A 14,548-nucleotide genomic window follows, 5' to 3' on the forward strand; every position below is an offset into this window, starting at 1 on the left:
TGTTGTACATAGGGTCGCTATGAGTCGCAGGCGACTCGACGGCACATAACAACAACAACAACAACAACAACAACAACAACAACCCCTTCCTGAGATAAACATAAGGTAAACAATAGAGAGGAACTTGGCCTTATGTGCAGAAGACTTCCCCATGATCCCTTGTTTTTTGCTTTCTACTCCCTTGTGATTTTCCTTTGTTTACCTTCATTATGATTCTCAATAAATACAGAAAGAGGCGTGGCTTGGTGGCCTCAGTCATGGAACTGCTGGTCCCCTGTTCTTCGCTCTCTCTAGTCTATGTTCTATTTCATTCTTGGTTGTCTGTCTCGCTATTAATAATTCTAAAAATACTTTACCCTCGGTCTGCAACATACGCCATCTGGATGTCCTAATGGAGGCAAGGCTGTTCTTCCCTCACTATCTCTTCTCTCCATCACTGACTTTCCTTTACCCCAGAGGTGAATTTGTAGATGGAAGTCTTACTTTCTTAGTACTTATAGGAGGTAAAAGAATACATCAACGGTGCTAATTTGACAAACACACATTTATTAATTCACAATTTAGGAGGGTAGAAATGGGAACTCCGTGGACTATCTTTAGGAAAACTTTTCTGTTAGGGAAGATCCTCGTCTCTTCCAGCTTCTTGTTCTCTCTTCAGTGGCGGCCGTGGCATCAGTCCTCCTCCATTGTCCCTCCTTAGTTCTCTGTCTGATGTGCTCTTCTTACTTCCCAGAAGTGATTGACTCCTTACACACGTCTCAGTTTTTATACTTCAGTAAGTCAAACAAAAGACGTTATTTAAAAAAGAAGACTGCACACACGTTTATGTAGAGTTTAGGATTAAAATTCAAACTATGGTGGAACTCAATCCAAAATTGGGGGTGAAGGTACATGTGCTTCCATTCAATGGTGGAAACTCAACAAGATTTGCTTTGAATCCATTACACGACTTGTATAATGAATAAAGTAGCAACAAAAATAGACAAAGGTCATCATCCTAAACAAAGAACGCCCATAGTGAAATGAGGTAGCAATTGGATTCTGTCCTAAAGGTCCAGAGTGTGAACCCACCATCCAGTCTGAGGAGAAGAGACTCGGGATCAGGAGCCAGGAGGACGTCAGCCCAGACAACCCGAGGGTGGTTGTGTCCCCTCCTACAGGGTCTCTATGCGTCAGAACTAACCCAGTGACACTCAACAACTCAAAATCTAACGTAGTGAGAGTATAAACTGTTGACAAAAATGTACATGTGAAAAAGTAGCAATATTAAACTGGAAAGTGTATAGATAAATCTCCAACCAAAGGAGAGAAGACACGTTTTTTGAAGTGAACGCTACACAGACACCAAAACTGGTCCTCGAGTGGATCATAAACGTTATCCCGACAGAATCCACAAGACTGCAATAATCTAGACTACTTTTGAGTAGTATCATAGTTCTGTATCATAAACCATGAAATACCATTGTTCACAAGTCCCCAGTGCTTAATATATAACCTAGCTAAGTGTCTATGTCCACAGACCTACAAAACATCACACAAAAGGAAAAAGAATATTTTTGATAAGATGACATTGCTTTTAGCTGCCATGATAGGTAACCAACTCATGCACAACAGAAAGTCGTGCCATCATCCACGGGGAGACCACTGTGCTTCAAAGGGTTTATCTCAGGGTACAAACTGCCATAAGCCTGTGCAGCCTCATAGCTCCGTTGAAACCTTCAATGACACACGAGTGGTGGGTCTATATGAGGTACAATGACTCACTTGCCACTGCTTTTCTTGCACTCAAAGCGACAAGTCGACCACTAAGCCACTATTGTGTAAGTGACATTCTTCTCAATAGTTGCTGTTATCATCAATCACAGTAACATCATCAATCACAATGAAGAATCAATGGATTCTTCTCCTGATAAGAAAAAGCCAAGTCTCTCTTCTTCCTCTCCTCACGTTCCTCTTACGATGGGTCTGTATTGATTTGCTTACTCTAGATCAACCCTAAGGTGCAATCATATCACATTGTACTCATCTATTTCACTTACTCATTATTTTTTCATTCAATGCCTATATCTTCCTATATCTTTCTTGCTTCTCCTGAATTCCATTTTTTAACATTTGCATGAAAACATGCTTGTACTCGTTTCAGCGTGAGCCATTCTCCTGTTACAAAAGTCCACTTTTTTCTTAGCATTGTTGTTGTTTGTTGTTGATTGCCGTAGAGTCAAGCACGACTCATAAACTCATAGCAACTCTGAGAACAAAAGACCTGATGCCTTTCGTTTCTGTAACTATTGTCATTTCTCAAGGCTCTTTTTGTTTCCAGAAACGTGTTGTTTATGAACGAGATTCCACTTCTGCTTCCAAACCTATCTTAAGCTGGGAGTTCCACCAAACACTGTCCGCCATGTCTAACCATTATGCCATTTGACATCCCAATGGCACAAGGTTCACCATCACAGCAACCCCAGATCACCTCAGTAGAGCATGTTGACAGAAGAGTGCAGTACTTCATAGAAGAATGTTTCTCTAAAATATAACCTACTTTTAAATACAAAAGCCATCCCAGAGGACTTGTTGATTCGAAACAAGAAGTTTAAATAAAAAAACAACCAATATAATATGTTGCTGTTGTTATGTGCCTGCAACTGATAAGAAGTTGGCATCCCGCCCCAACATTATTCCAGGCCTATTTGACTAAAGTAATTTAATATAAACCCCTAATTCTGTCTAAAAATAGTGGTTTCCTAAAGTCTACCGCAGTAGTATAATAAACAATAATATTCCAAATTTTAGTTTTTCTGTCCACTTAAGTATTCAAAATTTATACATACAGATTAATTATATGTGTATCTAATAATTCCACAATATCTCTTCTGTCTTTGAACAAATACAAGTAAAAACTAAATGTTTCTTAGAAACGGGAATGATCAGACGTATTCTCATTCCATTGGGCATGTCGTGAGATAGACCCTTTAAGTGATAGACTGACACAGTTATTCCAACAGTGGTGTCACACACCCACAACTGAGAGGTGGTGCAGGAGCAGTTAACATCTTATTCTGTTCAACAATGGAGTTGGTGAGGTGTGTATAGTTGACAACAATTATCAGTCTCAGCGTTGATGTTATTTAAAAATGTTAAGACTTCCCACCAAAGCAAATGAGAGTTTTCCTCAGTTGAAATTTGAACCCATCACCCACTCTATGAGAGGAATAAAGAGACAATCTGCTATGGAACAGACTTTACATTCTTGGAAAATCTCTAGAACTCATCTGCTCTATAATTCAGGGTTGCAATGGCTTTCAACTAACTTGAGAATAGTGAGTTTACTAGAGATTATCCATTTTAATCTTTCACATACTCTGAATTTCACTATTAAAATGAACCAAAGAAACTCCCAGTAAGTACTTAGCACTAACCAGATATCATACACATACATTAGATTGTGGTTGCTGTGAAGCTGAACACTGTGTCATTGATGTGTCAAATGCATTAATGGTTACCACGGCGGACAGTGTTTGGTGGAGCTCACCAATTAAATCAAGGTTGGAAGCAGGAATGGCATCCATTTCCAAAATAGCTTGCCTCTGCAAACCCTATGAATCTGGAGAAAGAATAAAAGTCACATAAGTGTTGAAGACTTTCATTCATAAGGTCGCCATGAGTCGCCTATGACTCGATGGCATTTAACAACAGCAACAACTCTATGATAATCAATTCTCTATCGAGGGGCAGGATCTCAGTCGGCTTAGTTCCTCACATTCTGCAATATGAATGATCTGGGGGATTCCCCTCCTTTTTTGGGTTTACGATTCGGTGAAGGATGGTTAAAAAATGACTTCATATGGTATAAAAACATGAACTTTACATTTTAAGTAAGTGATGGAAATTGTGTATTCCTTCCACAAAGGGCATAGCAAAATCTCAATACCTGGGGGTCACTGGTCATGAGAATAAAGGGGCTGACTGTGGGGAAACATGACGTGATGAATATCGACATGTTCATCAGCTGCGAAGTAGGGTCATAAAAAAATATAGCCAAATAAGCGTAAATAACAGAAGAGGCGGCATAAAAGGTTACAAAGGTGCCCACCAGAACAAGTACTCTTTGGGAGATTCTCATCTCAGAGGAAGATCTGTGGAAGAGTTTGTTCTTATAAATGTATTTGACCTGCTGCCTGTGTCTGTACAGGATGAAAACCATGGAGCTGCTGGCCCAAGACATGAGCCCAAGACATAAAATGTCATGAGAAGACATAAATGTTGTAAAGATTAGTAACATAATATTGTCATCATGTGGTAAAGAACAGTATCCCACATGCATTTTCCTTGTGATGGTTTTGTTGCTCATTTGAGCAGAGAAATAGATGGGATAAATGGCATTGACCATCAAGTGCAGGACCCAGGAGAGGACACTGAAGGACCTGATATAATTGGTGACTTGTGGATTAAGTGCTGCCCACCTGGAGTTCCTAGGACTGATCGTGACGACCTGGAAGACACTCAAGAGACAAGTGCTGTCAATGGACACCCCTCTGGCCATTCTAGGGACATATAAAACAAACTTGCACCCAAAGTCACTGAGAAAGTTTTTCATTCCTAAAGCTAGCATGGTCTGGGGGACTCCACTAAAGGAAATGAACAAGGAATTGGCTACGGTCAAGTGCATAAGAATGAAGTCTGTGGATCGTAACCTGCTTCCACGGATGTGTAAGGAGATATAGTGAACTAAGAGTGAGAAATTCCCCAGGATTCCAATGATCGTCTGAAATAGATGGATCATTGCCATTTTCACATCCAGAGAAGGGAATTCTGCCCTCATTCACGCTTTAGGTTCAAATTCACAAATAGAGGATTAGACTGGAAACAATTGGAGATCACATTGTTCATGGGGGGAAAAATATACATATTTCCATTCACTATTTCTTAATTCTAAGAATTGCTTTCTAAGTAAATTCTTTATATAGAAAATTCCACCATCTCCTTTCTGTTTATAACATTCACTATGTAGTTGATCACTGTCATGAAGGAATTTTTTTCTGTTTTTTCTTATTAATTTTAATGAAAGTTTACAGAGACTTTGGATTTCCATTCATTAACTGTTGCACTTTTCTCTCTGACCACCCCTCCCTCCCAGTTTGCTCTTATTTTTGAAAAGTAAAAGGGAAATTCTTCCGTTGTTATAAAATCCCTACCCTCAAGTGCACTCCACTATGCTGCCTTAATTCTGGACTCCTTTCATGGTAATAATACCTAATCATATATCCCTTTTAAACAGTTCTCCCCCTCATCTGTTTCAATACGGTATACATTATTATCCCATTTTTCTCAGTCTCCCCCCAACCCTGATGCCAGTCCCATTTTACAACAACAGTGGCACTCTGCAGTATTTGTCCTTTTCTGACTGAGATATTTCACTCAGTATCATGTCCTCCAGGCTCACACATTTTGTATAATATTTCACGAGTTCCTCCTATTTCAATGCAGCCTAGTATTCTAGTGTGTGAATATACCAGAGCTCCTCTATCCGTTCGTTTGTTGATGGGCTCTTAGGTTGTTTCCAACTCCTTGCGATTATGAGCAAAGCCACAATAAACATGAGTTTGCATATACCTGCTTGGGTGGCAGTTACAGTTTGTCAAGAAGGTTTTACATATCAGAAATTATTTAATATGCATGAGTCTATGTTTTAAAAGCTACTGTTACTCTCTTTTGTCAAAGAGAAATTAGCTACAAGGAGGGTAAGGCACTTATCAGGGTAAGAACTTGGGGAGCATCTTTGCAATGAATTTATATTTATCAGTCTGCTTTTCTATCCTAGCTCCCTCATTGTATTCTTTAAGTAACCTGAATTCCTCTTCTATTTTAAAGACATTGCCCGCTTAATTGTGATCTTTTGAAATTATTTCCAAAAGTTTACTCCATGAACCAGTCCCACTCACCGATTGGCAGTGTTAAAGCAACAAAAATTTAATTCACTTTGTCAATATATAGATATCCTGGATAATTCTTCCTAACTCAACCATTCAATGTACTCAATAAATATAAACATGGTAATGGAATCATCCTGTATCTTAAATCAGGATTAAAATACACAGCTATAAAAAAAAATACACTGCTATCCACCACCAAAATTTTACAAAACAATGCCATGATACAAATTACAGGCTAGACAGCATCATAATTGATAGAGAATCGGGAGTTAAAACAGTTAATCTTCAACATCGATCCAGTGGATATGCACGGTCATTTCATACAATGACGAGAAATAAAAATTAAGGTTTGATTGATAGAAGCAACCGGAAACACCAGAAGAATATTCAAAATAGTATTGGGAGGAATGGATAAATTGGTTTTACCAGATAAATTAGCCAGTGAATTTATTGGATTAAGTGCATAAATTGGATATACTGAATATATTTAAGTGAAAGAGCTGATAAGTTCCATGGAAATCTTTCTCAGCCAAAGAAAATGTAACAAGAAATATTTTACCTTTATTTGGTGACCTGGAATTTTCATATTTTCCCCTATCTTTAAAGTGTTCAAGTCTGAAAACAAATATTTATTTAAAAATTAATTCCTTATTCATATGTGACAGTGTATGTATACGTATTGACTTCTTTGAGTACATCAGACCCAAGTTATTATAAAATCATTTTATCTTAGAAAATGTTAACTACACTTTTTCCTAAGAATTTGATAACTATTAGTTCCAACATTCCCATTATTCCATGCATAGTGTGTTTCCAAAAATGACTCTAGTACTCTTAGGAAAAGTCTTTAGGGTTTCAATACACCATATTGAACACCAGACTAATATTTACATTTTAATATTGGAGCACCATATATTTAACAATGAGATGTCACTTAGACCCGTATAATACCAAGAATCGATATCTTTGTGGCTTTATACATTATGAACATTCCAAGATTGATATCAGATCTTACAACTCCATCTCCCTCAAATCTTAGCTCAGGCCTGGGAAATTGTGTTCCTTCCTCGGTAAACCTACCACTCCACAAGCTTCTACTTCAGAGAAATCTGTTTTCCAGACACTGTCACGCATGCAGCTCCTGATTTATGTCTTCCTTTTCTAGAACCTACCTTACAGTTGAAACAGAAAGTTCTCTATGGACTCTCAGCTGATGGCAGGGCAATGGCATCTGTGATGGTCACATCAGGCAAAAGAGGTGTGAACGGTCAGCAGGCAGACCCTGAAATATGGCTTAGAGACTGTGTGACCTCACCTCCCCACAGAACAGCAATTACCACCTCACCCACAGCAACCATGACAGTCCACCTCCAGGGAGCGGAGGAAAGTTCAGGAAAAGTTGACCACACTTTGTAATTCTGGGAACTCCAGTTTCTGGTGAGCATGTCCAAAGAGACCATTGGAGTAGCCTTGAGACTCTTCCTTTTCCATCATCCCTGGAGGCAGACAGGGCTGCCATGGAGGGAGCGGGAGAGGCTGAGGTGGGGGCCAGCAGGGACTGGCAGAGCAGAACAGGACATGCCTCTCACTGCATTCTCTGCCTCTCAGAAATGTTTTTTCTATGAGAACCTAATATTTTACCAGTCCTCAGCTGCATAAGAACAACTATCATTTCATGTTCTAATAGTAACAGTAAGATCACGATGTCAAAAATAGTATAAAATATTTTCCTCATTTATTTTTTAAATTTTCTTGTTATTATCATTAATTTTAATGAAGATTTACAGAGATTTTGGATTTCCATTCATTCATCGTTGCACTTTTCTCCCTGCCCACCCCTCTCAATATGTTATGTAGGAAATTTAATAAAAAGAAAATTTTCGACAAAAATACACTATCCTCGATGAAGATGACGCCGAAAGTGAAGAAGGAAGCCCCTGTCCCTCCCAAAACTAATGCAAACGCAAGGGCATGAAAGTCCGAGAAGGTGTCCTGAAGGGGCATCCACAGCCAAAAAAAAAAAAAAAGGAAGATCCGCACGTCACCCACCTTCCGGCGGCCTAAGATGCTGAGACTCCGAAGGCAGCCCAGATACCCCCAGAAGAGCGCCCCCAGGAGAAACAAGCTTGACCACTATGCCATCATCAAAATTCCCCTGACCACTGAGTCAGCCATGAAGAAGATAGAAGATAACAACACACTTGTGTTCATACTGGACGTCAAGGCCAACAAGTACCAAATTAAAGAAGCTCTGTGACATCGATGTGGCCAAGGTCAACACCTGGATCAGGCCTGATGGAGGGAAGAAGGCCTGTGTTCACTTGCTCCTGACTATGATGCTTTGGATGTTGCCAACAAAATTGGGATCACCTAAACGGAATCCACCTGGCTAATTCTAGATATATATTTTTCCTCACAAAAACAGCAACAACAACAACAAAAACCAAAACAACAAACCAACCCCCAAAACAAAACAAAAAAATCCCCACAAACGGCTATCTTCATATTCCTTTCTGAAGAAATTGTTAGCTATCTGACAAGACTGTAGAATGAATGGCAGTCCCCCCTCAGTCAGAGGTAAATTGTTTCCTAGGTGTTGTAAACAGTGAATAGCCTAGTTTGGTCTTCCTTGCCTGAAGCAAAGAAGTGAGTCCACTGGAAAACAACAGGAAGATTAACCATCAATAGATCCCTAGTTCTGTGCTGCTGAGAATTCATCCCAGTGGGGGCTGAGGCCTTGTTAGTATATTTGCTTTAGAGGGAAGGCGAGGACACAGAAATGAAGATATAAACAAGTACAATTGTCTAGGAAGAGAACAGGGCCATTTCTGTTCCAGTAGAGAAGCGAGGGAAAGTCCTTCTCCATGATGCTGTGGTTGTTAATGGGCCATAAAATCGGACCAGGCTCATAGCTGACCCTCCAGGAGATTGTGAGAGACTGTGACTTCATGTAATAGAATTGTCCCTCTTTCTTCCTCCATTGGGCATGTCATGAAGTAGACCCTTTCAGTGATAGACTGACAGAGTGATTCCAACAGTGGTGTCACACACCCAAAACTGTGAGGTGGTGTGGAGCAGTTAACATCTTGTTCTGTTCAACAAGAGAGTTGGTGAGGTGTGTATAGTTGCCAACAATTATCAGTCTCAGTGTTGATGTTATTGAAAAACGTTAAGACTTCCCACCAAAGCAAATGACAGTTTTTCTTAGTTGAAATTTGAACCCATCACCCACTCTATGAGAGGAATAAAGAAACAATCTCCTAGGGAACAGACTTTACATTCTTGGAAAATCTCTAGATCTCTTCTGCTCTATAATTCAGGGTTGCAATGGCTTTCAACTAACTTGAGAATAGTGAGTTTACTAGAGATTATCCATTTTAATCTTTCACATACTCTGAATTTCACTATTAAAATGAACCAAAGAAACTCCCAGTAAGTATTTAGCACTAACCAGGTATCATACACATACATTAGATTGTGGTTGCTGTGAAGCTGAACACTGTGTCACTGATGTGTCAAATGCATTAATGGTTACCACGGCGGACCGTGTTTGGTGGAGCTCACCAATTAAATCAAGGTTGGAAGCAGGAGTGGCATCCATTTCCAAAATAGCTTGCCTCTGGAAACCCTATGAATTTGGAGAAAGGATAAAAGGCACATGTCCAACAAGTTCAGGTGACCTGCTTCAATGAGTTAGAGATCTATATCCATCCTGATGGAATCATCCCAGAGCTGACTTTCCTCAGAGATCACACCAATGCACAGTTCAGATCCTTGGCTGACTTAACAGCAGTGGACATCCCAACCCGGAAAAACCGTTTTGAGATTGTCTACAACCTGCTGTCTCTGAGTTTCAACCCTCGGATCCGTGTGAAGACCTATACAGATGAGCTGCCACCCATTGAGTCTACTGTCCCTGTGTACAAGGCAGCCAACTGGTATGAGAGAGAGATCTGGGACATGTTCGGAGTCTTCTTTGCTAATCACCCTGACTTAAGAAGGATCCTGACAGACTATGGCTTTGAGGGACATCCATTCCGGAAGGACTTCCCCTTGTCTGGCTACGTTGACCTTCGCTATGATGATGAGGTGAAGCGGGTGGTGGCTGAGCCGGTGGAGTTGGCCAAGGAGTTCCGCAAATTTGACCTCAACAGCCCCTGGGAGGCTTTCCCTGCCTATCGCCAGCTCCCTGAGAGTCCCAAGCTTGAGGCTGGGGACAAAAAGCCTGAAACCAAGTAGCTCCATGGAAGACACGTGGGCGTGTAGATACTCAGAAGCGCCTTACCTATAATTAAGTGTTCGTGTAAATAAAGTCCTTCTTAGACCAAAAAAAAAAAAAAAGTCACATAAGTGTTGAAGACTTTCATTCATAAGGTCGCTATGAGTGGCCTATGACTCGACGGCACTTAACAACAACAACAACAACTCTATGATAATCTATTCTCTATCGAGGGGCAGGATCTCAGTCTGCTTAGTTCCTCACATTCTGCAATATGAATGATCTGGGGGATTCCCTCCCTCCCCTTTTTTTTTTGGTTTAAGATTCGGTGAAGGATGGTTAAAAAGTGACTTCATATGGTGTAAAAACATGAACTTTACATTTTAAGTAAGTGATGGAAATTGTGTATTCCTTCCACAAAGGGCATAGCAAAATCTCAAAACCTGGGGGTCACTGGTCATGAGAATAAAGGGGCTGACTGTGGGGAAACATGATGTGATGAATATAGACATGTTCATCAGCTGCGAACTAGGGTCATAATTAAAAAGAGCCAAATAAGCATAAGTAACAGAAGAGATGGCATAAAAGGTTACAAAGGTGCCCACCAGAACAAGTACTCTTCGGGAGATTCTAATCTCAGGGGAGGATCTGTGGAAGAGTTTGTTCTTATAAATGTATTTGACCTGCTGCCTGTGTCTGTACAGGATGAAAACCATGGAGCTGCTGGCCCAAGACATGAGCCCCAGACAGAAAACATCATGGGAAGGCACAAAAGCTGTATAGATTATTAATACAGTATTGTCATCAAGTGGAAAATAACAGTATCCCACATTCGTTTTCTTTGTGATGGTTTTGTTGCTCATTTGAACAGCGAAATAGATGGGATAAATGGCATTGACCATCATGTGTAGGACCCAGGAGAGGACACTGAAAGACCCAACATAATTGATGACTTGTGGTTTAAGTGCTGCCCACCTGGAGTTCCTAGCGCTGATCGTGATGACCTGGAAGACACTCAAGAGGCAGGTGCTGTCCATGGACACCCCTCTGGCCACTCTAGGAACATATAAAACAAACTTGCACCCAAAGTCACTGAGAAAATCTTTCATTCCTAAAGCTAGCATGGTGTGGGGGACTCCACTAAAGGAAATAAACATGGAATTGGCTACGGTCAAGTGCAAAAGAATGAAGTCTGTGGATCGTAACCTGCATCCGCGGATGTGTAAGGAGATATAGTGAATCGAGAGTGAGAAATTCCCCAGGATTCCAATGATCGTCTGAAATAGATGGATCATTGCCATTTTCAGATCCAGCGAAGGGAATTCTGCCATTATTCATGCTTTAGGTTCAAATTCACAAATCGAGGATTTGACTGGAAACAATCGGAGATGAAATTTTTCATGTAAATATATACATATTCCCATTCGCTATTTCTTAATGCCAAGAATTTCTTTCTAAGTAAGTTGTTTATATGGAAAAAGCCCACCATCTACTTTCTAGTTGTAACATTCACTATGTATTTGGTCACTGTCATGAATATTTTTCTTTTTCTCTATCTTTCCCCCCTTTTATTCTTATTTATTATTAATTTTAATGTAAATTTACAGACTTTGGATTTCCATTCCTTCATTGTTGCACTTTTCTCCATACCCACGACTCCCCCACCAGTTCGCTGTTCTGTTTGAAAAGTAAAAACGATCTATGATTATGGTTGTGGCAGGAGTCCAGAATGAAGGTTTCATAGTGGAGTGTACTCAGGGCGAGGGGATTGTATAACAATGAAGGACTTTTTCCTTTTCTTTTCAAACAGAAGAGCGAACTGGGTGTGGGGAGGGGAGAAAATGCAACAATGAATGAATGGAAATCCAAAATCTCTGTAAAATGTTCATTAAAATTAATAAAATAAAATTTAAAAAGCGCTTCAATCTTAATCTTTTCACAAAAATATAATTTCTGATGTCAGAGTAATTTTAAATGAAAGTAGAATTTCAAAAAGATGTTCACCTGTGTTGTATTGGCTATGTCACGGCCTTCAACTGTGTGAGTCACAAGAAATGAGAATTTTAGAATACTTTGCTGAGCTCACATGGAACCGGTACATAGACCAAGTGACAGTCATTTGAAGAGACAAGGGATTATCATATGGTTTAAAATCAGAGAAAGTGTAGGTCAAAGTTCTATCCTGTCACCACAGACAGTTATTCAGTCTATATGCTAAGCAAACAATTGAAAAAAACTGGACTTTATGAAGAAGGGCATGGCTTCAGGACTGGAGGATGACTCATTAACAATCTGTAATATACAGATGACACAACATTGTTTGCTGAAAGAAAAGAAAAATTAAAGCATTTGCTGAGGATGAAACAAGAAAAGTAAAAGAAAACTTCTTTCATTGTTATACAATCCCTCCCCCCACCTCCCCCCCAAGCCCACTCCACTATGCAGCCTTTGTTCTGTACCTCTGTCATGACAATAATACCTAATCATATATCCCATTTTAACAGTTTTCTCCCTCATCTGTTTCAATGCAGTATACATCATTTATCCCATCTTTCTCAGTCTCCCCCCAGCCCTTATGTCAGTACCATTTAACAACAGTGGCACTATGCAGTATTTGTCCTTTTGTGACTGAGATATTTCACTCAGCATAATGTCCTCTAGGGTCACCCATTTTGTATAATATTTCATGAGTTCCTTGTTTTTCAATGCAGCATAGTATTCTACTGTGTGAACATACCAGAGCTTCTCTATCCATTCAATGATGGGCACTTGGGTTGTTTCCAACTCCTTGTTACTGTGAACAAAGCCACAATAAACATGAGTTTGCATTTATCTCCTTGGGTGGCAGTTATGGTTTGTCATGAAGATTTTACATATAAGAAATAATTTAATATACACGATTCCATGTTTTAAAAGCTACTGTTACTCTCCTTTGTTAAAGAGAATTTAGCTACAAGAAGTGTAAGGCCCTTATCAGGGTTTAAACTTGGGTAGCATGCTTGCAATGAATTCTTATTTATTAGTCTGCTTTTCTACCATAGCGCCTTCATTGTATTATTTAAAGAATCCAAATTCCTCTTCTACTGTATATACACTGCATGCTTAATTGTGATTTATTTCAATTGTTTCCTAAAAATTTAATCAGTGAACCAATATCACTTAGGCATCAGCAGTGTTTACGCATCAAAAATGTAATTTATTTTATCAACATGTAGATATCCTGAATAATTTTTCCTACCCGAGCTGTATTTATTCAGTAAGTATAAACACAGTAATGAAATCATCCTGCATTTTAAATCAGGATAAAATACATTGCTTTCCACCACCAGAATTTTACAAAACGATGCCGTAATACAAATTACATACTGGTTAGCATCATAATTTATAAAGAATAAGGAGTTAAACGATTTAATCCTCGACATTGATCCTGTGAACATGCACGGTCATTTCTCACAATGACAAGAAACCCCAATTAAGGTTTGTTTAATAAAAACTACTGAAACATCAGACAAATATTCAAAACAGAATTGCATGAACGGGCAAATGGGATTTATTGGGTAAGTAGATTCACCAATGGATTTATTGGATCAAATGGGTAAATTAGATACATTGAATACATTTAAGTGAGAGAGCTGATAAATAACGTGGAAATATTTCTAAGCCAAAGAAAATGCAGCAATAAATATTTCACCTTTATTTGGTGACCCGGAGTTTTCCTATTTCCCTGTAGCTTTCTAAAGTGTTCAAGTATGAAAACAGATATTCTTTAATAAGTCTTTTACTTATTCATATATAACAGTGTATGTGTATGTACTGACTTCTTTGAAAACATCAGACCCAAGTTATGGTCCAATAATTTTATCTTAGCAAATGTTAACTATTTTTTTCCTCTAAGAATTCCATAATTGTATTCATGCCAAAATCCCATTATTCCATGCATAGTGCATTTCCAAAAATGACTCTTGTACTCTTAAGAAAAGTCTTTAGGGTTTCAATACACCATATTGAAAACTCGATTAATGTTGATATTTTAATATTGGAGCACAATATAATTAAGAATGAGCTGCCACTTAGACCCAATATGAAGACTCAATTTCTCTGTGGCTTTCATAAATTATGAACGTTAAAAGATTGGTATCATGTCTCACAACTTCCACCAAATATCAACTCAGGTATCAGAAATTGTATCTCTTCCTACATAAACCTACCACTCAACAGGTTTCTATGTCAGAGAAATCTGTTTTTCAGACATCTTCACTCGTGCAGCTCCTGATTCATCTCTTCCTTTTTGAGAACGTACCTTGCAGTTGAAATAGAAAGTTCTCTCCTGACTCTCAGCTGATGTCAGGGCAGTGGCAAAAGAGGTGTGAACGGTCAGCAGGCAGACCCTGAAATATGG

At 39.2% G+C, this 14,548-nt stretch overlaps 2 protein-coding genes across 2 annotated transcripts in view; one reads left to right on the forward strand and one right to left on the reverse strand.

Annotated features, from left to right (window-relative positions):
* The window catches only part of LOC102843481 (zinc finger protein 845-like), a 578,666-nt gene that overhangs the window by 211,448 nt on the left and 352,670 nt on the right, over positions 1 to 14,548 (reverse strand). The window lies entirely within an intron of this gene.
* LOC102843604 (NADH dehydrogenase [ubiquinone] iron-sulfur protein 3, mitochondrial-like) lies at positions 8,420 to 10,169 on the forward strand (the record flags this gene model as incomplete). Its single annotated transcript, XM_006897309.1, has 2 exons — positions 8,420 to 8,458; positions 9,585 to 10,169. Coding segments are annotated over 2 exons (624 nt in total), but the record flags the coding sequence as incomplete, so codon positions are not given.

Source organism: Elephantulus edwardii, unplaced genomic scaffold (genome assembly GCF_000299155.1).
Source record: "Elephantulus edwardii isolate Elephantulus edwardi_28Jun2011 unplaced genomic scaffold, EleEdw1.0 scaffold00208, whole genome shotgun sequence".
NCBI lineage: Eukaryota > Metazoa > Chordata > Mammalia > Macroscelidea > Macroscelididae > Elephantulus > Elephantulus edwardii.